The sequence below is a fragment of the Phodopus roborovskii genome, unplaced genomic scaffold, assembly GCF_943737965.1.
Source record: "Phodopus roborovskii unplaced genomic scaffold, PHOROB, whole genome shotgun sequence".
Classification (NCBI taxonomy): Eukaryota; Metazoa; Chordata; class Mammalia; order Rodentia; family Cricetidae; genus Phodopus; species Phodopus roborovskii.
In genome coordinates this window covers 3,394,246-3,418,553 of record NW_026126541.1, presented here as the reverse complement: position 1 = coordinate 3,418,553, position 24,308 = coordinate 3,394,246, and the positions used below count along the sequence as shown (strand labels likewise).

Sequence of the window (24,308 nt, the reverse complement as noted above, 5' to 3'; positions counted from 1 at the left end):
GGCCATGTGGCCTGTGCAATGGGCATCTTTACCCTCAGACCCATCTGGCCAGCCCAGGCCCAGCTCTTTTTTGCACATGAGTATTGAGGACTGGACTTTGGTTTTTCTGTTGCAAGTGCTTGGCCAACAGAGGCATCTGACCAGCCTCTTGAGTGAGATCATTTATAGATAAGACAGCACTGTGCTCCTCCCGAATATTAACCCCTAATGCTGTTACTATGGTGATATTATGATTATGAGCATTCATAGTGTTAGCAGGTTTAAGTATGTCAATAAAATTGAATAACACTGGTGGGCACACTTTGTGGCGCTAACACAGGAGAATCATCTTTTCAAGGCTACACACTATGATGGTCAGTGCTACTGTGAGTTAAGTAGTGATACACCATTTCAAACAATAAACAAACAATAAACAAATCAAGAAGGGCGGGACTTTAGCTGAAAGGTACAGCGTTTGCTCAGCATGACCGGACGGACGCTGAATTCAGTCCCCTGCAGACCACCAAACAATTATTTGGCAGGTTTTAAAAAATAATTTTTATTTAAGTTAAAAACTATCTTATTCTATATACCAATCCCAGTTCCTTCTCCCTTATCCCATGACCCCCACCAACCCCCACCCACTCCCCAGGGAGGGTGAGGTCTCCCATGGGGGGGTCATCAAGTCTGTCACATCATTTGTGGCAGGGCCTGTGTCCTCCCCTGTGTATGTAGGCTGAGAGAGTACCCCTCCCTAGGGAATCGACTCCCAGAGCCCATTCATGCACTAGGGATAAATACTGGTTCCACTGCCAGAGGCCCCATAGACGGCCCAGGTGGCAGAATTTTTTTAACCCCCAAATTGGTGACTTTTTATTATGAAAATATCTCTTAACTTCCAAGCGACTCAAGATTTTGCTGGTTCTTACAATTAGAGGTAACAATGCACCTTGAGGTCATGGAAGACCGCTCTCCTTCTGTGTAAGAAGTCTATCCCTTTAACCTCTCCTCGAGAGAACAATGTGCAGCCCACCTTATTCGCCTTGGGTTTTCCATGCACTTACCTTACACAGAAGTGAGAACATAGCTGAAATTTTGTTTTGATTTTCAGGGTCTCACTGTGTTGCCCTGGCTAGCCAACAGCTCTCTGTGTAGATCAGGCTATCCTCAGACTCACAGATTAAAGACATGTGCCATGACACCAGGCTACAGAACTATAATATTAAGTACTCTTTCATACCACTGCCTTCAAATACTGCGTGCGTGTGTGCACGCGTGCATGCATGCATGTGTTGTGTGTGTGCATGCGTGTGTTGTGTGTGTGTGTGCACGCGTGCATGAGTGAGTGCGTGTGTGTGCGTGCATGTGTTGTGTGCGTGTGTGCGTGCGTGTGTTGTGTGCGGGTGTGTGCGTGTGTGAGTGAGTGCGTGAGTGCGCACGTGCGTGCGTGTGTGTGTGTGTGTGTGTGTGTGTGTGTGTGTGTGTGTGTGTATGCTATGACAGTATATCATGGAAACAGCCAACGGGTTCAAAGTCTCTTTATAAAATGGATATCCACCATAAATGTTAAAGACAACACATGGGCACTGAATGAGGGCCTTTGTTTGCCATCTGGGGTGGTTGGGCCAGCGGGGTTTAGAGACTTTGTCCCTATTTTGTAAAGTGTTGCTCATTCCTTCCCCACGCGGTACTTTCTGTTGTGTCCAATAAATACCACACAACGTTCTGTGCAGAGGGACACAGAGAGAGAGGCAGGGACAGGCAAGACAGGGCAGCATTCATGAGGCACGGATCCAGACGCATACAACCGACAGGGAATTATAGAAGGCACAGGGAAGCGTAGGGTTCAAGTCTGGGCTCACTCCTGGTTTAATTCCTCCAGAGGAGGTGCTTTTGAATTTCTTTTCCTTAATGGCACACTGACACATTTTTGGGACTCTGCAAGTATAATTAATATATTCAAAATGATGCATTTTTTTGGTATATTTTAAAGAATATTCTCTCCAAACTGACTTATAAATTGCAGTAGAAGATAATGATTTTTTTTTTTTTTAAGAGTAGATGGCTCAGTGCACCAGAAACTACAGTTCCCAACAAAGAGAAATTAGCCTTGACGCGGTAAAGCATGGATGGAGTGCTAGCTTACTAACTGCCACAGAGTATGCTACAACTTAAATTTACAAACATGATGGGTTATGATATTGTGTTGCGGATAAATCAAGTGACAGAATAAGGGACAAAGAGATTTATTTTGACTGAACGATCTGGGAAAGTCCCATTCCGCAGTTAATTTAGTGGTCCCTTGATAACTGAGGACCGTGTGTTAATCTATGCTTCTGTTTTCTATTATCATTACTGGTAGCTTGCTTTTCATTATAATTCATTCTCCACGTGAAGCAGCTAAGTACGTTATTAACCATAAAATTGTTGACTAGATTTGTTATGCTTATTTATTTGTAAAATATAGGTACAAAAAGAAAATACTTTTCCAGTCTTGTATGACTGATAGCCTTTCTTCTGGATCACATTCTTTTGGCTAAATTTATTACACAATACTTAACAGGTTTGGCTTGTATTATGGATAAGTTCCTTTTCTTAGCAGTGCACTCATATTTGCTTTTAGTAACATTCAGTCAGCAAACTTAGTTTACATTTTGGTGTACTGTGAGTTTCTATTAGTACCTGCCTTGTGGACATATTTAATATGTGGTAAACATTCTAGAGTATGACAGTAGCATTCTTCAAGACGTGGGTAGGATGCAGGAAAATCACTGTTTTGCTCCTAGGTCGAGGAGGTATTTTTTTTTTTTTTTTTGAATTGTAAGCCATTGTTACATTGTTCATAGAGGAAGAAAGTTCATAATCAGATGGATTTGAGCACTCATTAAAGTAAAGGAGAGAGATTTAGTCTTTCCAATTCAGAGACGCGTCAGGCACTCCTGTAACGGTACTTCTTAGTCCCTTCCGACTTGCGATCCTCAGTGCTATTTTGTAGCCGCTTCATCCTGTCTCATTCTCTTCTGCCCCTTGCTTTTGTAAGGGGTTTCCAGCATGAGAAGACGTGAGAAGCGCATGAGATCATTGACCCTCCGTGGCCAAATACTTCAGGAAACGTGACCTTGGGTGTTTGAAGGTGCATATCTGCATTTGAGCCAGGTGCCCTTTGAAAGGAGCCTCCGTGGGCTGATTCCAGAACGTGCTCAGGCACGGGACTGGCTCCAAGCAGTGGGCATCTCCATGACTTCCCTTGGAACTTTAGTGTGCTTCCTTCCTCAAGGCCTCCCTTCCTAGTCTTGTTTGCAAAAAGTTCTAGTTTCCTTCTTTCCCAACTCTAACTAGATGTTTGATTCAACTTTGAAAAACCTAGCTATGGTTTCTTCCTTCCTTCCTTCCTTCCTTCCTTCCTTCCTTCCTTCCTTCCTTCCTTCCTTTTTTCTCCTCTTCCTCCTCCCCCCCCCCCCGGGACATTTGTGTCTATAATGTGAAGCTCAGGTTTACCAGGCTTTGATAAGAGCATATGTCACTTTTTATGCTGTCTTTCCATGAGTAGATTCACACTGTCTCTGGAGTTTGGAAAACAATGGTCTTAGGTGTACAAGTGGAATACCTTTCTATTTGGACCTAGAAAGGAATAATTATGTTTTTTATAATATCAATTTATTTTATTATTTTTATTTTACATGTTGATCCCAGTTCCCTTTCCCTCTCTCTTTCCCTCTCTCACACCCTCACATGCCCCCCACCACCACCCTCCCCTCCCATCCCCCCTCACTCCACACCTGGAGGGTGATGCCCTCCAGGAGGGGTCATCTAAATCTGTCAGGTCATTTAGAGTAGGGACTAGGGCTTCTCTCCTGTCTCTAGGCTAAGGCAGTTATCCCTCCATGGGGAATGTGCTCCCAAAGTCCTTTTGTGCACCAGGGATACATCCTGGTTCCACTGTCTGAGGTCCCTTAGACTGCTCAGGCCTTCTGGCTGAAACCCATATTCAGGGGTTCTGAGTCAGTCCCATGCTGTATTCCCAGCTATCAGTCTGGGGGCCCATTAGCTCCTCCTTGTTCAGGTCAGCTGTCTCTGTGGGTTTCTGTAGCCTGGTCTTGTCCTCCCTCTCTGCATCTGGATTCCCGTTCAGCTCAGTGTTTAGTTGTGGGTGTTTGCTTCTGTTTCCAACAGGTACTAGATGAGGGCTTCATGATGGTGGATAAGTTAGTCATCAGTCTCATTATCAGGGAAGGGCATTTATGGTAGCCTTTCTATGGTTGCTCAGATTGTTAGTTGGGGCCAGTCTTGTAGGTCTCTGAACATTTCTTTAGGTTCAGTTTTCTCTTCAAATCTATAGTGCCTCCCTCTTTTATGTTCTTTCTCTCTCTCTCTCTCCTGTCTTCTATTCCTCCCCTGACTCAATCTTCCTAGTCCTATGTGCTCTCCTCTCCTCCCCTTCTCTTTCTCCTAGTTCCCTCTCCACTCACTGCCCTCCCCCCCCCAACTCCCCTGGAGAACTTGTCCCTTCTGTGAGGGACTTTATATGAATCTTGTATCCTAGTTCCTCTGGTGGTGTGAATTATAGGCTCTAGGTCTAAAATCCATATATGAGCAAGTACATACCATGTTCCTCTTTTTGTGACTGGGTTACCTCACTCAGGATGGTTTCTTCAGGTTCCATCCACTTGCCTGCAAATTTCAAGATTCCATTGTTTTTTTTTCCGCAGGGTAGTATTCCATTGTGTAAATGTGCCATATCTTTTTTATCCATTCTTCATCCATTCTTCAGTTGAGGGGCATCTAGGTTGCTTCCAGGTTCTTGCTATTACAAATAATGCTGCTATGAACATAATTGAACAGATGTCTCTGTTGCATGGATGTGGATCATTTGGGTATATGCCTAAGAGGAGGATTGCCGGTTACTGTGGTAAACTAATTCCCATTTTCCTGAGGAACCGCCATACTGATCTCCAAAATGGCTGTACAAGTTTGCACTCCCACCAGCAGTGGAGGAGTGTTCCCCTTTCTCCACATCCTCTCCAGCATGAGTCATCATTGGTGTTTCTAATTTTAGCCATTCTGGCAGGAGTAAGATGGTATCTCAGAGTTGTTTTGATTTACATTTCCCTGATAGCTAAGGATGTTGAGCACTTTCTTAAGTGTCTTTCAGCCTTTTTTTTATTTCTTCTATTGAGATTTCTCTCTTCAGTTCTGTACCCCATTTTTAATAGGGTTATTTGGTGTTTTGTTGAATAGTTTCTTGTGTTCTTTGTATATTTTGGAGATCAGCCCTCTGTCAGATGTTGGATTGGTGAAAATCTTTTCCCAGTCTGTGGGCTGCCGTTTGGTCTTGTCAACTGTGTCCTTTGCCTTACAGAAGCTTCTAAGTATGAGGACGTCCCCTTTATTAATTGTTGATCTCAGTGTCTGTGCTCCTGGAGTTATGTTCAGGAAGTGGTCTCCTGTACCAATTTGTTAAAAAATCAGGTGTTTGTAGGTGTGTGGATTAATGTCAGCAGGGAAATCATCCACCATGACCAAGTGGGCTTTATCGCTGGGTTGCAGGGATGGTTTAACATATGAAAATCTATCAACATGATCCACCATATAAACTGAAAAGGAAAACCACATGATCATCTCCCTAGATGCTGAAAAAGCCTTTGACAAAATTCAACACCCTTTCATGATATAGGTCTTGGAGAGATCAGGGATAACAGGAACATACTTAAACATAATAAGACAATATACAGTAAACCAACAGCCAACATCAAACTGAATGGAGAAAAGCTTAAGGCAATTCCTCTAAAACCAGGAACAAGAGAAGGCTGCCCTCTCTCTCCATATCTCTTCAATGTTGTACTTGAAGTTCTAGCTAAAGCAATAAGACAACAAAAGGAGATCAAGGGGATCCAAATTGGAAAGGAAGAAGTTAAACTGTCTCTATTTGTAGATGATATGGTAGTTTACATAAGCAACACAAAAAACTCTACCAGGGAACTCCTACAGCTGATAAACACCTTTAGCAAACTACCAGGATACAAGATAAACTCAAAAAAAAAAAAAAAAAAAAAAAAATCAGTAGACAAAGAGGCAGAGAAAGAAATCAGAGAAACATCACCCTTTACAATAGCCACAAACAACATAAAGTATCTTGGGCTAATTAGCACTTACCAAACAAGTGAAAGACCTATATAATAAGAACTTTGTGTCTTTAAAGAAAGAAACTAAAGAAGATACCAGAAAATGGAAAGATCTCCCATGTTCTTGGATAGGTAGGATAAATATAGTAAAAATGGCAATCTTGCTAAAAGCAATCTGCGGATTCAATGCAATCCCCATTAAAATCCCAGCACAATTCTTCAGTGACCTTGAAAGGATAATAATCGACTTTATATGGAAAAACAAAAGACCCAGGATAGCCACAGCAATCCTGCACAGTAAAGGAACTTCAGGAGGCATCACCATCCCTGACTTTAAACTCTACTACAGATCTATAGTCCTGAAAACAGCCTGGTATTGGCAGAAAAATAGATAGGTAGACCAATGGAATTGAATCGAAAATCCTGATATTAACCCACACACCTAGGAATCATTATTTCATCTATTGGGTCAACATTTTTCTTTCATTTCTTTTGAGGGAATATTTAGCTACATTATAACATATTGCTTGAAATTTTATGTCATTTTTTTTTTAAAGAAGTGATTTCATGCCAGGCCACGGTGGCACACACCTTTAATCCCTGCATTCAGAAGCCGAGGCAGGCAGATCTCTGTGAGTTCAAGGTCAGTCTGGTCTACAGGGCGAGTGCACCCTCCACATGTGAATCATTACACCGGCTCTCCAGTTGTCTCCCTTTATTCTTTGTTTGTAGGAGAGGAGAAACAGCTTTGTTCTGACAGTGATTCAGGAGATTTCATTTTCATTTCTGATCTGTAGTGTTCAAAATTGTTACAGGAGTACCTATTTACAAACTCTTTAAGAATACCTTCAGGGCATCTTTGTGCTATGATCCCAAATAACTCAACTTTTATGGTCACCTTTTTCATATTCTACACATTTTATATCCTTTTTTGTTCCATATTTTTCTAATTAGTCAAGCCTCCTGCATCATCTTCAAGTTTATTGCATTTGTTGGTCATTTTTTTTATGCCGAGAACTTTGCCTGAACGTCTAATTCAATTTTATAATGCATACAATTATTTTAACTATTTAACAGAGAAATAAATAGTATTTCTAAAAGTTTTCAATTTTTCTTATGTAAAAATCATCAATGAACTGAAGGAGGATTCAAATAAGAAAATTCACTCCAGTCATGACAGGAAAATCAGCAACACAGGGAATGCTTAGCAAGATGGACAAGAAAACTAGAAACTTGCATGAAGAATTTGGCAACATGAAAGAGAAAACCAGGCATTAATGTTTGTGTGCCTGTGAAGCCAACTGTACCGTCTCGTTCCTGCCAGAGGGGGCTGGGTTTCCAGTCACAGGGTTCTCCAGGCGTCCATGACAGTTAGTCCTCTAGAGCAGTGTGTCTGGAGTAATGGGGGTGTGTGCTGGTTACGGATTCACCAGCAGCGGGATGTGCACTCTTACCCACAGCTGTGTGGAATGAGTTGAAGACTCATGACTGTCTCAGCTGCTGTGGCACTGAACCCGAGAAGCCACTCAGAGTGATACACCAGCAAACCTTCCCTTATTGTGCCCAAATAGATGACTCACAGGAGAGCACACGAAGCTGAGGTTCCTCCTTTTTCATGGTTGACAGAAGATTGCAGGAATCTTCTGCAGCTCTCAAGGACAGAAGTTTGGATTACGTGACTGTTTATACTTTTACCCGTAAAAGAGATTGCGTTGACATGATCTCCAAACCTCCAGAAACCATTGTCCTGTGTAGAACTCCTGCTTGGTTTTGTGTTTCCTACAGTGTGTTTTGTGTCTATATCTTGCATAAAAAAAACCTTCCTACCACCTTTTTTTAAATCCTGATTGTTTTAGTTTTGCTATAAGTTGCTACTGCAGCTTTATATGCTTGGGGACAGAAATACCAGGCGAGTATGTCATGTCCCTTTAGTGTGCGTCTAGGCTATAAAATCATTGCCAAATAAAATTTCCCAAACCAAAGGCCACAGCCTGATGGTTTCATAGGTGCTTATTCAGCATAAAACTATGGTCTCACATGCTGACAACACAGAATAATATAAAAACTGCCACACATTATAAATTTAGACAATTGCATTTAAGGTGCATTTGTGCTATTTTACACTGAAGAATTATACCACAGGGGAATTTTTTGCAAAATGAGCTCACATAAAAGTTATTTAAATATGTTTTTCAGAAATTATTAAAGAAACTAAACAAAGATAGTTTTTTAAAAAGAAAGTATGCAAGATTTTTTGTAACAATTATAACTGCTATAAGAAAAACTATAATCCTTTTCCAGGAAGCATAAATTAAGTCCAGGCTTTAAAATATTAATATACATTGATTTTAGTATTTATTAAGACGTGCTTCAATATTTATCTTAAATTAGGAGCATAAATGGTATCTAATAAAAATTTGACCTGCATTTATTTTCCTAACTACTAATATAGTGACTATCTTTTTCTGTGCTTATTAGTGGTTTGTGTATTTTCCTTCAAATAATGTTGACTCAAATCCATGGATATTTTTTTTTTAATTAGGAAATTTATCTTTTATTTGTTTATGTTCTAGACACAAGTGAGATGCGTGATTTCCAAAAAATTCTCCCGTAATTTGTTGTTCTTTTATTTTATTGTTGGCATCTCTTGTCATGGAAATCCCTTAAGATTGCTGAAGTACATTCTATCATTGCTTGTTTTCTATTTTTCCTGTTCCTTGTCTTTGGTGACTTCATTAATTATTTTTCTGTTGTTGTGATAAAATACCACCACCAAAAGCCGCTTAGAGGAGGCAGGGGGAGCCATGGCATGGCAGGCGTCGCTATAGGAGCAGGGAACTCGGTGTGCTGGCTAGTTTATTGTCAACTTGGCACAAGCTAGAGTCCTGTGATTGGGTGGAAACCTCAATAGAGAAAAAAGCTCCCAGAAGATCCAGCTATGGGGCCTGTTTTTAATTAGTGATCGATGGGGGAAGGCCCAGTCCATTGTGGGTAGAGCCATTCCTGGGCCGGTGGTCCTGGGTTCAATAAGAAATCAGACTGAGCCAGCCATGAGGAGCGAGCCAGTAAGCAGCCCCCCTCCATGGCCTCTGCATCAGCTCCTGCCTTCAGGTTCCTGCCTTTTTTAGTTTCCTGCCCTGACTTCCCTCAGTAATGAACAGTGATGTGGAAGGATCTGACAACGAAATAATTTCCTCCTGTAAGTTGCTCTTTGTCATGGAGTTTTATCCATCAATAGTAATCCTAACTAACTCATTGGGCAATGACTTTTTTTATCTACACATAAGAAGTAGAGAAGGAGAGGGAGAGGGAGGGAGGGAGACAGACAGACAGACAGACGGAGACAGAGAAGGAGTTGCTTTAAGGATAGAATCCCTGAAATGGTGCCCTTTGTGTAATTACTCCTGCAAGTCTGCACCTCCTGAAGTCCCTGAAGTTCCAGAACCTTCCACACTGTCAACAGGAGATCTGGTGTTCAAATCCACGAGCCAATGGGGGAGCGTTTCTTATTTAAATCACACAGTATCAAAATAATTACCCAAATAATGTCAGAAACTCTTGAAGTTTTTGTTCTGGGATTTTAAAAATGTTTGCTCCATCGGATGGCTTCTGCGGCTGGAGTGCAGGATCCGGCCCATTCTTCCCCCCAGGCCCCTGTAGCTCTCTCTGCTCCTGAGGGTGCGTGCGGACCTCAGTACGGTCTGAATTTATTGCTGCAGCTTCACAGTCGTGACTTCAGGGCTGACCACTTTGCATTAGGTAACAATTGGGGGCTCTTTCCTGGGGCAGGCTCTCCGACTTTCAGCCTTTCTTAGTTGCCTCTCTGTCCAGGTTGAGGTCCCACGGATGCCCCGGCTTTGTGTTAGCCCATCTATTGGAGTCTTCTTTGCTGCTCAGGTCTTGTTTAGGCAGCAGTGTTAGGAAATAATGAGGAGAAAATTGAGATTTGTGTTCCTACAACTAAACCAATCATGCCACTGTGCGACGCAATGCTTAATTTAGTGTTCTGAAGTTATAGTTACGAGAATAATCCCAACAGGACTGGAAGTGTGCGCTGTGTTCACCTCCCACACGCGGGGACTGGAGGTGCGCACCGCTACCCCTGCTGTGGTTCTGAGCACTTGCCGTATCAGATCACAACATAGGACAGTCCCCGGCTTTGGACAGAGTGTCGCAAACTTTTCACATTGTCAGAATAGCTCATATGACATGAGGAAATGGCCTCGTAAGATACTAACAACTCCGTATTGGTTTTTTACTTACAGCTTGCACATGCAGTGGCCATGCAAATATTTGTCATCTGCACACAGGAAAATGCTTCTGCACAACTAAAGGGATAAAAGGTGACCAATGCCAGTTGTAAGTACACAGAACTACTTTTGGAACTTCTATGGATTTAGTGTTATAAGACTCACGTTTATGTTTTACTTTTTACTGTTAGCATTATGTTAGTTAAGCTTGCATTATTGTAAGCTATTTTCATTTACATATTGTCAAATCCTTTGGAAAGAATAGATGTTTAAAGATGACAGTCTCCTGGAGGCGTAGAGCAGAGACTGTGGAGCCAGCTGGCAGAGAACACGGCACCACAGCTGACCTGTACATGCTTCCCGGGTTCACACCCGGGTCATTGCTGACAGAGGGCACACGCCTCACACCTGACACGTATGTAGTGCACAGGCTCAGGGGTTCACATCTGTGTCACTGAACCCACCAGCTTTTCTTTTCTCTAGAGTGTTCGTTACACAGGAACTCCGCATTTTGTTCTCTGTATTTCATGAGTGACCTTTTTCTATCATTTAGTTTTTCTTAACCTTCATTACCTTCCAAATATGACTTTAAAAGACAATGCATCTAAATTAGTTTTCTTTCCTTTATCCATGTACAGTACATTGAAATCAGTTTTGTTAACTAGGTACAAATACATGCTTATTTTTCATGAACATTTATTGAGAAAAATCATGTTTCCATTATGTTATATATGTAATTATCGAGAAAAATTTAATAAAGAATTCTCTAAATTGTAAATATTTAAAATTTATATCTAAAGAATCTCTTAAACACAGAAACCAACTTTTCCTTATATGTATTTGATATCTTTGGCTATCATAGACTTTCCAGTTCAGAGAAGCCTTGAGTAGCCAGGTAGTCTCTTATCTATAATACCCCTATACTTAAAAGTCAGTTCCTCTGAGGCCTTGTGAGCAAAAAACTAAGCCAGAGGCTTACGCTCTGTGGTAGGAGGGATGCCTCTGGTGTTCTGCAACAGTAATATTTGTTTTCTTTTGTTATGAGGCTGGTGAATCTTCACAGACCCCTGCTTAGGAGAGTTTAAAGCTTCCGTATGACCACCTTAATAATTTCGTAAACAGAGACTATAACTGTGTTTACACCTCGCAGTCCTCTGATTCACACCCTCAAATTATATACCAGGTCATAAGCATCCTTATCTCATTACGGCAATGAAGGCAACACCTGTGGACCCATGGTTGGTAATCACAGCCAAAAGCAAGATGTTAGTTACAGCCATGACTATGAACTTAAAATAATCATTACAGTTTTTCATGAGTGATTCAACCACATAGCCCTTTAATAGTTACTTCTATTTGGCATCTTAAGAACGTGTTTTTGTTTACCTAGGAGCTGATAAGCTCAGCTTAATACAGGTAACGGGTCAAACATATACATTTTATCTGAAATACATAGTTTTGAATCACAAAAAATTTTTGCCTCTGATCTAATTTATATATTTTTCTAAAGAGGCATTGGAATACCAACTTGCGAAGAATAATTTGTAGATCGTATACATAGATATGATGTTCTTCAGTACTTTTTTTGAATGCAAGTGCATTTCTTCATTTAATTCTTTTAAAGATTGAAAATAGAGCGTTCTCTCATACAATACATCCTGGCCTCAGTTTCCCCGCCCTTCACCGCCTCCCACTTCCTCTCCACCTCCTCCTTCCCCAGATCCACTCCCCCTCTGACTCCCTTCAGAAAAGGGCAGGCCTCCAAGAGACAACAGCCAGAGAGGACGAAACAAGATACGATGAGACAAGACAAAGCTCTCGTGTAGTCTGGACTGTGTAACCCAATAGGAGTAGAAGAGTCCCAGGAGTCGGGTACAGAGTCAGAGACACACTTGTTCCCACTGTTAGGGGCCCCACAGAAGCGCCAACCTAACCAGGCTCCGTGCTTTGCTGCTTCTGTCTCGTGCGCCCACGTGAGCCCTGCTGAGTTCATCTCATGGGACATGTTCTCCCGGTGGCCTCCATCCCCTCTGACTCCTACAATCTTTGTTCCCTTCGTCAGGGAATCTCTGATCTCTGAGGGGAGGGATTCAACAGAGACCTCCAGGTTCGATCCTGCACATAATATTTGTGTGTCTGCACCCGCTGCCATCTGCTTCCAGAGGAAGTCTCTCGAATGACTGGACGAGGCATTGATCTGCGGTTTATAGCAGAACGTCATTAGGAATCATTTTATTGATTTCGTTTTCTTTTTTGGCCTGTTGCATTTGGTTCTACCCTAGGTCTCTGGGCTATCTAGTCTCTGGATCCTGGCCATTCAGGCAGTATAGGTCATGGGCTCCTTCTCATGGCATGGGCCACAAATTAACCCGGACATTGATTGGTCATTCCCATAAGCACACTGGCATAGCTTTCAGGCTGAACGGATTGTAGGTCAAGGGTTTTACGGCTGGCTTGATGTCTAGGTTTTTCTTTCAGTAGCTTGCAGAGTACCTTCCCATGACGAAGAGACTAGAATGTTGGGTGCAGACACCAGCTCCATCTTTCTATGTTCGATGAGCCGAATGGATGTTGTGCTAACATCAGCCTGAGTTGTATAGGGATCTCCACAGGACTGCCTTGGCCGACAGCTCACCCGAATACAACCCAGTGCTACCACTGGAAGATTTGTTTGGCTGTAAAAGAGGGCCAGTTTAGACTCCTTACACTCCTGTCCATGGAAGTTTCTGTCTCACCCGGTCCTGTGGACATTTAGTCCCAAATAAACACACAGAGGCTTGTATTAGTCATAAACTGGCTGATGACTCAAGTTTCTTATTTGTTAGCTCTCTATTAATCATTAACCCATTTTATTAATCTTTGTATCTCCATATGGTCTTGGCTTACTAGAGAATGCCCCCTCCCTGGGCGGGGAGTACCTTCCAGTAGCTACATGGTGTCTCTCTGGCCCCATCTACTACCTTTCCCTATCCCTGTTTGCATTTCCTGCCTGGCTAAATCCTGCCTGTCCATGGGTATTCATCAACCAATAAGAGAAACATATATTCACAGCATATCTGTCTAAGTCAAAAGGAAGGTTTTAACTTTAACATAGTAAAAGTATGTATAAAAAAGTTATCAAGTAAGAATTATAGTTACAATATTTAGTCTATTTACATTTGGAAAAATTGAAAGGAAATATTCTATCATCTGTCCTATCTTTGTGAGTCTAAGGATTTATATGTGCCTTATCTTTTGTCATAATTAAGGAAAACTATAATTGTAACTATCTGTCTTCAACTCCATCAAAGACCCCAGAAGGATAATATATAAACTCTAGAATTGACAGAGACATCTTGATGCCAAAGTTTCTCTGTAACTTTGGGTATCCATCTTTAACCCATAGGCCATAGCATCTGGCAGACTTTTTTGTGAAGCAGGAAATTTGAAGATCTGTTCTGTCTTGTGTTGGCGAAGTTCACCCATTGCTTTCTTCTGTAAGGCAGGAACCTTGAAGGACCATCCTGTCCCTTGGCAAGTTCAGCAGTCACTTTCCTATGTAACCTGCTTGTCCAGCTTGGACAGTGTGCTTACTGCCAGCAGTTGAGGCAAGGACAGTTATTTGCCCAATAGGCCAGTTTTGCCACATTGAAGGCGAACTCCATACTGAGTTTCTTCGATGCCCATCTTCCTCTCTGATGTAATTGGTGTTGCCAGGAGCAGTTGTGTCTTATTGTCATGGAAAACCCCAATAAACCATTTTAAGGTTTTGAAGAATTCCTATCCACTTGAAATATATCTATATATATCTAGAAAAGCTAACTAACTTCTGACTATTGTGGGTAACTATCTATAATTGACCTTAATTATATATTACATTTTAAAAAGAGCTGTATAAACTCATTGCCTAAACAAGAGTAGAAATATAATATAACAAAATTGATCTTAAATTTTGTCAGTAAACCAAAATCCATACCAATGCAAAGTATTCATTTCTGTATCATATTCCCCTTTTCTCTTTAGAAAGAGATTGACTGTGATCATTAAGCATTTATAACCAACCCAGTTTAAATGAAAACAAACTTTTTAAAATTTTTTCTTATTTTACATATTGGTCCCAGTTCCCTCTCCCTCCCTCCCATGCCCCTAAACCCCCTCTCATCCCCCCCCCCACTCCACAGGAAGGGTGATGCCTTCCAGGAGGGATCATCAAAATCTGTCAAGTCATTTGGAATAGGGACTAGGCCTTTTCTCCTGTCTCTAGGTTAATGGAGTATCCCTCCATGGGGAACGTGCTCCCAAAGTCCTTTTGTGCACCAGGGATACATCCTGGTTCTACTGTCTGAGGTCCCTTAGACTGCCCAGGCCTTCCAACTGAAACCCACGTTCGGGGGTCTGAGGCTGTCCAATGCTTGTTTCCCAGCTCCCCCTTGTTCAGGTCTGTCCAGAGACCTACAAGACTGACCCCAACTAACAATCTGAGCAACAGTGGAAAGGCTACCATAAATGTCCTTCCCTGATAATGAGATTGATGACTAACTTATCCACCATCATGGAGCCCTCATCTAGTAGCTGATGGAAACAGAAGCAGACACCCACAGCTAAACACTGAGCTGAACTCCTGGAATCCAGATGCAGAGAGGGAGGACAAGACCAGGCTACAGAAACCCACAGAGACAGCTGACCTGAAAACAAGCATTTATAAACAATATTTGAGAATTTGGGCATTGTTCTCTCCAAACTGCTTCCTGCTGTTTGAAGGAGCTGTCAATTCCATGGGATCCTGAGAAAACCCAGAGCCCCGGTCAAATCCTGGCTGTAGTTGTCTGTGAGGCTGCATTGTCCCAGCTGTCTTGGATGTTGAATCACCCAGGGCACTGCTTCAGGGGGTCTTGCTTGATCAAACCATTTTAGTCTGGAAGGAATCCACCCCACAGCTTTTCATCTTCTGTATAAACAAAGGCAAAACTTCTTTTCCAAAGTAACATGCCCTTAGACTTCAGTTTTGAAGTCAAGGCATTTTCAAAATATATAGGTTTGGCTTAATTCAGTAGCATTTATAATCAAATGTCTTTTGGTAGCTGTTGCTACTTCCTCAGCAAACAATTCAAAGACAACACAATAACATTCAGTATCCAGACACTCTGTGTATTTTCCATCTTTATGTGGCTTTTACAAATGTACTCTATTCTTTTTTATTTTTTTTTTTTATTTTATTTGTTTTGAGTCAGGGATTCTATGTCTATCTTTGGCTGCCCTGGAACTTTGTAGATTTTTGATAAAGAAGCTGGAAATACACACTGGGAAAAAGAAGGCATATTCAACAAGCGTTGCTGGCATTACTGGGCGTTGACATGTAGCGGAATGCAAATGGATCCTTGTTTGTCACCCTGCTCAAAACTGAAGGCCTAGTGGATCAAAGACATCAACATAAAACCAGACAACCGGATCTAATAGAAGGGAAATGGGGACTCATGCAACTTAAGAGCTTCTGCGTGGCAAAGGACACCATCGGTTGGGCAAAGCGGTAGTTCACAGATTGAGAAAAGATTTTCAATAACTCCATATCCAACAGACAGCTAATACCCAAATATATAAGGAACTCAAGAAACTAGATATCAAAGAACCAAGTAATCCCATTAAAAATTTCGTACAGATCAAAACAATTCTCAGCAGAGGAATCTTAAGTGGCTGTTCAGTACATTTTAAACTTTTGGGTGGGGCTAGTAAAAATAAAGTCATCATTTTCAAAATAATTGTTGCTATGTCATGGTTCTATTGGAAAATTCTTTTACTAGGAGCAAAGAAAGTCATCCAAATAAGCAAACGGTGATTAAATTAGTGCATGGTGTTAGTAAGCAAAATTGATGAGGGTTTTGCTAAAGTACCTTTCATGCTGCTAGTATTATAATCACCACAGGGAAACACATAGATTTCTTATATTTAATGACCTAGAACACCACGAATCATTTTTTCCCAAGGATAAATTTCTTTCTTCTGTAGATGTGTCAGCAATTGCTACATGTCTTTGAAATTTCCCAAGTGATATTGGTTCCTTTTATGTCCAGGTCATTGCTTGCATTGGCCATGTAGCCATGTATCTGTCTATGTCCTTTGTCTGAATGGACAACTTCCAGGACCCATGGCATCAGGCTCCAAACTCTCAGCAGAGTATTTACTGTTCTCTGTGACTTCTGAGGTGGGATTCAGTGACGATGAAGACGTGTGTCCTCAGCACAGAGCACTCGCGTTGGAATATGAAGGAAGGGTATCGTTTTCCTGGCTGAAGAAGACAGCAGACAGTGGTAGTAGCTCCAGAAACAACACAGACATAAAAATGGACATGGTCTTGGCATTTCCAGGGTCTGCTCATGGATGTAGAGAGGAGACATCATGGAAGGACAGAAGAAGGAAAAGCCTCATTAAAATGCAAACCACTGTCCCTCAGCTTGTTAACTGAGAAAGAGAGGGTGGGAGGGAATGGCAGTCCTGTTAGGCCAAGGGTGAATATTGTGACTGAATACACATTTAGCCAGTCATAGCCACAAAGAGGATTTAAGGCCAAGTCTTGGCTCCGCAGTCTCAAACGAATGAAGTATGGGACAAACAAATCATAAAACCATCTCTTTAAATGGATACATATTGCCACAGTAATGACAATGCTTAATCTAACCTTTTCCCAAGGTAAATGGTGCTGACAAATGGTAACTTTGAAACAAAAGCGACTGCTAAACTCAACAGCTGAAGAGATACAGGCGGCCAATAGGCACTTCACAAAGTAGTAGCCTCCTTAGCCATCAGGAAAATATAAGCGTCTGGCTCACTCCAGCCAGTGCCGCTCTCTTCAGAGAAACTCATGATGACAAATGCTGGCAAGGACATGGAGAGAAAGGATCCCTTTCTTGATGCTGATGGGAGTGTAAGCTTGTGTAGTGGTGAAGGAGATCGGTGAGGAAGTTCCTCCTAAAGCTGCCATCAGAGCTGCCGTATAACCCACCTGTTCTTTAAGGTGTGTACCTGAAGGACTAAGTTACTTACAAGGATGTACACTATTCACAGTATCCAGGAAATGGGGCAGCCCACATGAATGGATAAATAATGTACGCAATGGAATTTTTTTTTTTTTTTTTTTATTTTTTTATTTTTTTTGGTTTTTCAAGACAGGGTTTCTCTGTGGTTTTGGAGCCTGTCCTGGAACTAGCTCTGTAGACCAGGCAGGCCTCAAACTCACAGAGATCCGCCTGCCTCTGCCTCCCAAGTGCAGGGATTAAAGGCATGCGCCACCAACTCCTGGCCGCAATGAAATTTTTTGCTCTGAATGTGTGCACCACCAAGTCCTTCTGTTGAGGTCATCCTGTCCGAGGAACTTGCTGTTCATAGTAGCTCTAGATAAGGAACATCATGATGAGAGTTCAGACTTGGTTGGGTGAGTGTCAGTTGGCACTAAATACCACGATGATTCTGCTGGGAAGTGGGGTAGTAACTGTCCTGATGTGCTGAACCGAGCACTCAGAATCATAGTGGTGGTCCATTAGGAGGATGGAGCTTGGCAAGAAGCTGTCATTTTTATACAGTGATGTATAAATGTATAAATGACTCTAAAGTGTGAAGCCTAGCGTTTCTAAGACCTGTAAACTTGGCTGGCATTTTTAGATGCCATAAACCTTAGAAGAAAGTGTCTCTCATGATCTCACAGCACGCATGAACACCAGTAATGGATGTAGGATGACCTAGTCCATTATGGGTGGTATCATCCCTGAGCTGGTGGTCCTGGCTTCTCTAAGGAAGCAGGCTGAGCAAGGCAGGGGAAAGCCAGTAAGCAGCGCCCCTCCATAGCAACAGCTCCTGTCTCCAGGTTTGGGCTTTGTTTGAGCTCCTGTCCACGATGAATAAGGCTTTGGAAGTGGAAGCCAAATAAACCCCTTCCTCCCCAAGTTGATTTGGTCCTGGCGTTTCCTCACAGCAGCAGAAGACCTAAGTAAGACACTGGGCCACTTTGGCCTGGCCTCTGTGGGTGAAGCATTCGACACTAGCAGGAGACTCGGTCTTATAGAAAACTCGGTGATCCGCCTCCTTTTCACAGGGTTCCCTGCTTACAGTCCATGTATTTTGTAAAATTTATTCTGGAAAAGGTATTTCAAGAAGTAGAATTATGCAAATAAACCGATAATCAATTCAATTTTTTTTTGTGGAAACAGGGCCAGGAAAAATAAAATTTTTTTGAAAAATTCCCGTTTCTCTGTTGTTATTAGTTTCAAAGTATTTAACTTGGAGTTCATGTGCTAGAGTCTTCATATGTATCTATTTTTTAATAACCCCATGACAGCTCAAGAATTCAAGCTCTTCATCTTAGGTCATGTTAGTCTATTTTACTCCAGTCTATCGATTTAGAAAAAAAAAAAAGAAACTTCGCAACACAATTGAGAGAACCTGTGTGTGTGTGTGTGTGTGCATGTACACATGTACACGAGAGAGATATCAGTATGTGATAGATGCATGTGTGTGCTCATACGTGTAAGCTGTGTGTGTGTGTGTTCATTTATGTTCATGTAGGATAGACACTGATAATAGATGCACTCTGAGGCTTATTTATTTATTTATTTAATATAACCAAGTCCATTTAAATGAAAACAAACATTTATACACAATATTTGGGAATTTGGGCGTCGTTCTTTCCAAACTACTTCCTGCTGGTAAGGGGTGCTGTCATGGGGGATTCTAAGAAGATGCAGAAATCCTGGCTGTTGTCTGTAAGGCTGCTTGGTCCAGCTGTTTTGAATGTAGGATCACCTGGTACTCTGTTTTTAAAAGTAAAGGTTCATTGTTGTATAAGACAGAAGTTTTTAAATTTAGATAATACTACAAAGAAAGAAATAGGGTTTTTATGCATGTCCTCGCCTTTCTTGTACTTAAAAATAACTGTCAAGAACTTGCTGCATTAGTAAAGTAGGTTAAGTTGCCTGGTGCCTGTCACAACTGCCTCTGGTCACTCTGTCGGATCACCTGGGCCGATGGGCCTTGTCAGAAACATTTTCTGTCCACTTGTGCTTATCTATCCTTAGGATTTCTGCACTCAATTACTTTGCACGTTTATTTTTAAAAATTCAATTTATGATGTGGTTGTAACACATTACATTGTTTAGTAGTAAGTAACTTCCTCATGTTTCTACAGATGTGACTCTGAAAATCGCTATGTTGGTAATCCACTCAGGGGGACGTGTTATTGTAAGTATTTTTATGTTTTTGTAATTGATTTATATTGTTAGCTTCAGGTAAATGAGTAGCTATAGTTTCATTACTATTTTAGTTACTCTGGCCCACATATTTTATTTATTTATTTATTTATTGTTTACTTTAAAATTTTGTTTTGTTTTGGAGCCTGGGTTTTTCTGTGTAACAGCCTTAGCTGTCCCGGAACTCACTCAGTAGACCAGGCTGGCCTCAAACTCACAGAGATCCTCCTGCCTCTGCCTCCCAAGTGCTGGGATTAAAGGCTTGTACCCTCATTGCCCGGTATTACTTTAAAAATTTTTTTAAGGTTATAATTTTATTATTCTTATCCTTTATACTTCTTAAATTTTATGCTTCCATAATTCATTGCTTAAAAAAAAAAGGCAATGTCTGTTTGTAATATTCCCTTAACTGTTTGGTTTATTTTTTCCTACTCTTAAAAAGCAGACTAAGTATAAATAAATTAAACTTGTTCATGCCCCTCCCTCCCTCTCTCCCTCCCTCTCTCCCTCCCTCTCTTTCTCCCTTTCTCCCTCCCCTCTCTCCTTCCCTTCCTCCCTCCCTCCCTCCCTCCCTCTCCCTCCCTCCCTCCCTCCCTCTCCCTCCCTCCCTCCCTCCCTCTCCCTCCCTCCCTCTCTCCCTCCCAGCTGAGAAAAAGTGTCCTCTAGGTTGGGCTGCAGGCAAGCCTGTTGGGGGAGGATCGAGTCCACTGTGGGTGCCACCGACCCCTTGCAAGGGCTGTGGTCCTAGGTGCTATAAGGAAGCAGGTTGAGCAAGCCAGTAAGCAGCACCCTCCATGGTGTCTGCAATAGCTCCTGCCTCCAGGTTCCTGCCGCACTGAACCCTGAGCAGACTTCCATGGTGGATGCTCTACAGTGTGAGAGTGTAAGCAAAGCAAACCCTCTCCTTCCTAAGTCGCTCTTGGTCATGGTGTGTTTCACAGCAATGGAAACCCTGACTCAGACAGCCCTTATATATATTTTGTTTTGAAGCTATTGTGAACATTTAGCTTCTTTTACCTTTGTATACACATGTAATCGATTTTGTAATGGTTTGTACCCTCAGTTGGAGCATCTTTGGCATACTCTGTCAGAATTACGTTAAACCGTCCTGTCTTCTGTAAGGACGAGCAGTTGTAGCTCGTCCTTTTGACCCTGAATTCCTTTCCTTATTTTTCTTGTTTTCCGTGCATCACCTTTAGCCTTTAAAACTGTGATGAGAAGATGTAGTGAGCATCCAGACGCACACTCTTGTCATGGTCTATATTTCCAAGGGAAAAGTCTTTTCCCATGAAAAATAACTTAGCTGACTTGACCATTTTATTGCAGGTAAAATCAGATGAAATAAAACATTTAACTCAACATATCTAAGTATTTTCAGTATAAAGTGTAATCAATATTTAGAGCAAATCGGTGTCTATTCTTTCTCTTTGTGCTAAGTATTGAAATACAATCATAATCTTCTATCTTTCCACTGTGTAATCTCAGCTGGCCCCAAACTCTCCTTCCTGGAGCATGGGGATTACTGGTGTTCACTGCCAGGCCCCGTTTGAATTTATCTTAATCCCTTTTGGCCTCCCTTTAATCACTCATTGGCCACAGGGAAGGTGTTCTGTTAGTCAGTCAGTCAGTGGCTCCCTTTGAAAATGCTGGAGAAACTGTCTTGACACACTAGATGGCAGTGTTGACTTTGTTAGCACTCCTTAGAGCTAGGAAACTTGGAAGGGAATGGGCTGTAAACAGAAACTTCCTGACTTAGACACCCAGTTCACTGAGAGGCATCCCAGCAGAGAGCGATTCAGCAATGCCGCCAGCACGGTTCACAGTACAGCCTTAGTTGTTTCCCTAAGATCCCAACCAGACTCTGTGAGGAAGCACTGGAGTTAGCCTCGGTTCTTTGAAAGCACACTGCCTCAAAGACACGAATTTTAAAAATCATAAACACTTTAAGAAAAATAAAAAAAAGTTTAAGCTTGAATGAAAGACTGAAATGTGAAAACCTAGCTTTCACAAAGTCACTTTGTGATTGTCTGTGCGTCCGTCCATTCTTTATGTCCCTTCCTGGAGTGCAGCCATGTGTTTTACTGTACTTTTCAAGTAGTTGATGTTTTGGTCTATTTTAGTTTTTAACAGATGACTTATTTTTGGTCACTTACATTGCCTGTTAGGATTCGGGATAATTTTTGAGGTTCTAACTTTGTACGTATTTTGAAAATCATTACTTTTCTATTGAAGCACTCAACTCTGTTACTCAGTAAGTTTTGCTTTAGTTCATGTTATTAAAAGCAAACTGCTCTCCTGTTCATCTTACTGTAGGTAGGCTTTCAGTTGGCATTGGTTTATCTAATTAATGTGTAGGTCTTAGAGAAACATTATTTATGAGCATATGCTTATTAGGTTTAATAGTTTTGTTTGGATGCAGAGAATGAAAGATTTTGAACACGTGATTGCAGCAGTAAGCTTAAAAAGGCAAATGTCAGTGTTAATGCCACTGCTAACTGCATCACTGCTAACAAGGAGGACCCTGAAGCTGGGGTGATCTTCACGCTCCATGAGATAGCTCTTCTTTTGCTTTAGGTCCATATGCAGGAGTTTCCTTGTTTTGGACCGTATGTTCTGTCCTGTTAATGATTTGTTTTTTTAATTGACCTTTTGAGGGCTTAATGGGGATTTCTCTGGCCTGTTGGCCTGGGATTGGGTTTGGTGCTGAACACAGACCCAAACTCTTTCTAACACTGCGTATATCGTGCACCAGACCCCGCCTGACAGGCAGGGCTGAATGTGCCCCCTCTTCCCTGGGTGATGCAGCGGTAGGGTCTTCATCAGCTGCGGGCTCTATGCACGTGAACTCCCCCCAGACCTCTCCCTTGTAAGTTTCCCCGTTTTTAACTTGTGCATATAGAGCACCATAGCATCACAAAGCAGACTCACTCATGAGGGCAATTATGGTTGCATTAGACTCTTTAATGCCCAACTTTATAGTTGATTGTAGCTTTTACTTTCTCTACGTTTCTTCCTCTGTCTAATGCTCACATGGTGTTAAGCTGTCTCGCTTACACACTTGGTTTTTTCCCATATAATATGAAATTTTGAGTACACAACAACTTGTTTTGTTGGATCTCCACACACATGAATTTATGACCCGCATGGCTGACCTACGTGTAAATTGTGAATAAATGAACCGGCATGCATTGTTGCCATGTGTGCACGTTCACTGATTAAGGCTGTTTAACGAAATGTTTGGAGGTCTTGTGAATCTTGTCAAGTAAAACTTGCTGTAAATGTGCCATGGACGTCAGATAATAGCCAAAGCTATGTATGTAGCTTTTTTTTAATTTTAATTTTTTTATTTTATATATCGATCCCAGTTCCCTCTCCCTCCCTCCCTCCCTCCCATGCCCCCCGACCACCCTCCCCTCACCCCCCCTCACTCCACCTGCCTTCCAGGAGGGGTCATCTAAATCTGTCAAGTCATTTGAAGTAGGGACTAGGCCTTTTCTCCTGTCTCTAGGTTAACGGATTATCCCTCCATGGGGAATGTGCTCCCAAAGTCCATTTGTGCACCAGGGATACATCCTGGTTCCACTGTCTGAGGTCCCTTAGACTGCCCAGGCCTTCCAACTGAGACCCACGTTCGGAGGTCTGAGTCAGTCCCATGCTGGTTTTCCAGCTATCAGTCTGAAGCCCATTAGCTCCTCCTTGTTCAGGTCAGCTGTCTCTGTGGGTTTCTGTAGCCTGGTCTCGTCCTCTCTCTGCAACTGGATTCCAGTTCAGCTCAGTGTTTAGCTGTGGGTGTCTGCTTCTGTTTCCATCAGCTACTAGATGAGGGCTCCATGATGGTGGATAAGTTAGTCATCAATCTCATTATCAGGGAAGGACATTTATGGAAGCCTTTCCTGTATGTAGTTTGTTTTACTCCTCATTTACTTTTGTGTATAAATCTCCACTCTGTAAAAGCTGGCACCGTTTCCTTTCATGGATTCAAGTCCAGTAATGGCTAAAGACGTTACAAACGCCAGCAGCAATATTGTGAGCATCACGTGACGCTAGTACGAGTGCCTGGATCTGCATGAATTACATCTGTGTTCGCCTACATCTAAGAAGCATGCAAATTAGAAATGAGGTGTCATTTTTTGGAAGTGATTGTAGCTATATTAATTTAACTGTTAATCGAGTAAGTATATTATATGAAAATGTGTTAAAGATCAGTGTTCAAGAAAATGATGTTATCTGTACGTTTCTTTACAGAAACCCTTTTAAATTTCAGCAATAGAAGAAATGAATATTCATTCCATAAAAAAGATAGAAGACAAATTAAAGCCCCTAATGATTCTATCCAAAGAAAATTGCTGTTAATCATTATTATATTGATCTAAAATATGAGTCCAAAGGGAATATCCTGTTTTATGATCTTAGACTATCTAGGCTTTCTTCTTCCCTTTGTGGTAGAACACTTGCCAGGTCCTGATGCATGCTGGGTATTTGCTGAATCTCTATAGCTGTGGTTTCTTTATTAAGTCAGATTTCAGTGGGTAAATTATATACCTTTTTGTAATTGGAAATAGCCATGTTCTGTTGATACTTTTTATGTCCTGTGACACCAGTGTCTTTTTGGGAATATTTGCCTGATGTGTGTTCCTTCTTTCACATTGACCACTGTTACGAGCAGTTTTTCCACCAGCTTGATCTCACTGCCGCGGAAGCCCCCAAATAACACACCCAGACGCTGTATTAGATTCAAAGCTGTT

The 24,308-nt window shown here is 41.7% G+C and overlaps 1 protein-coding gene across 2 annotated transcripts in view; it reads left to right on the top strand.

Moving 5' to 3' along the window:
• The window catches only part of Atrnl1 (attractin like 1), a 507,438-nt gene that overhangs the window by 106,166 nt on the left and 376,964 nt on the right, over positions 1–24,308 (top strand). For both annotated transcript variants that reach the window (XM_051199717.1, XM_051199718.1), the window contains exons 20-21: positions 10,367–10,460; positions 19,503–19,555. In XM_051199717.1, coding sequence (XP_051055674.1) covers positions 10,367–10,460; positions 19,503–19,555 — 147 coding nt within the window. The remainder of the gene's footprint in view (positions 1–10,366; positions 10,461–19,502; positions 19,556–24,308) is intronic.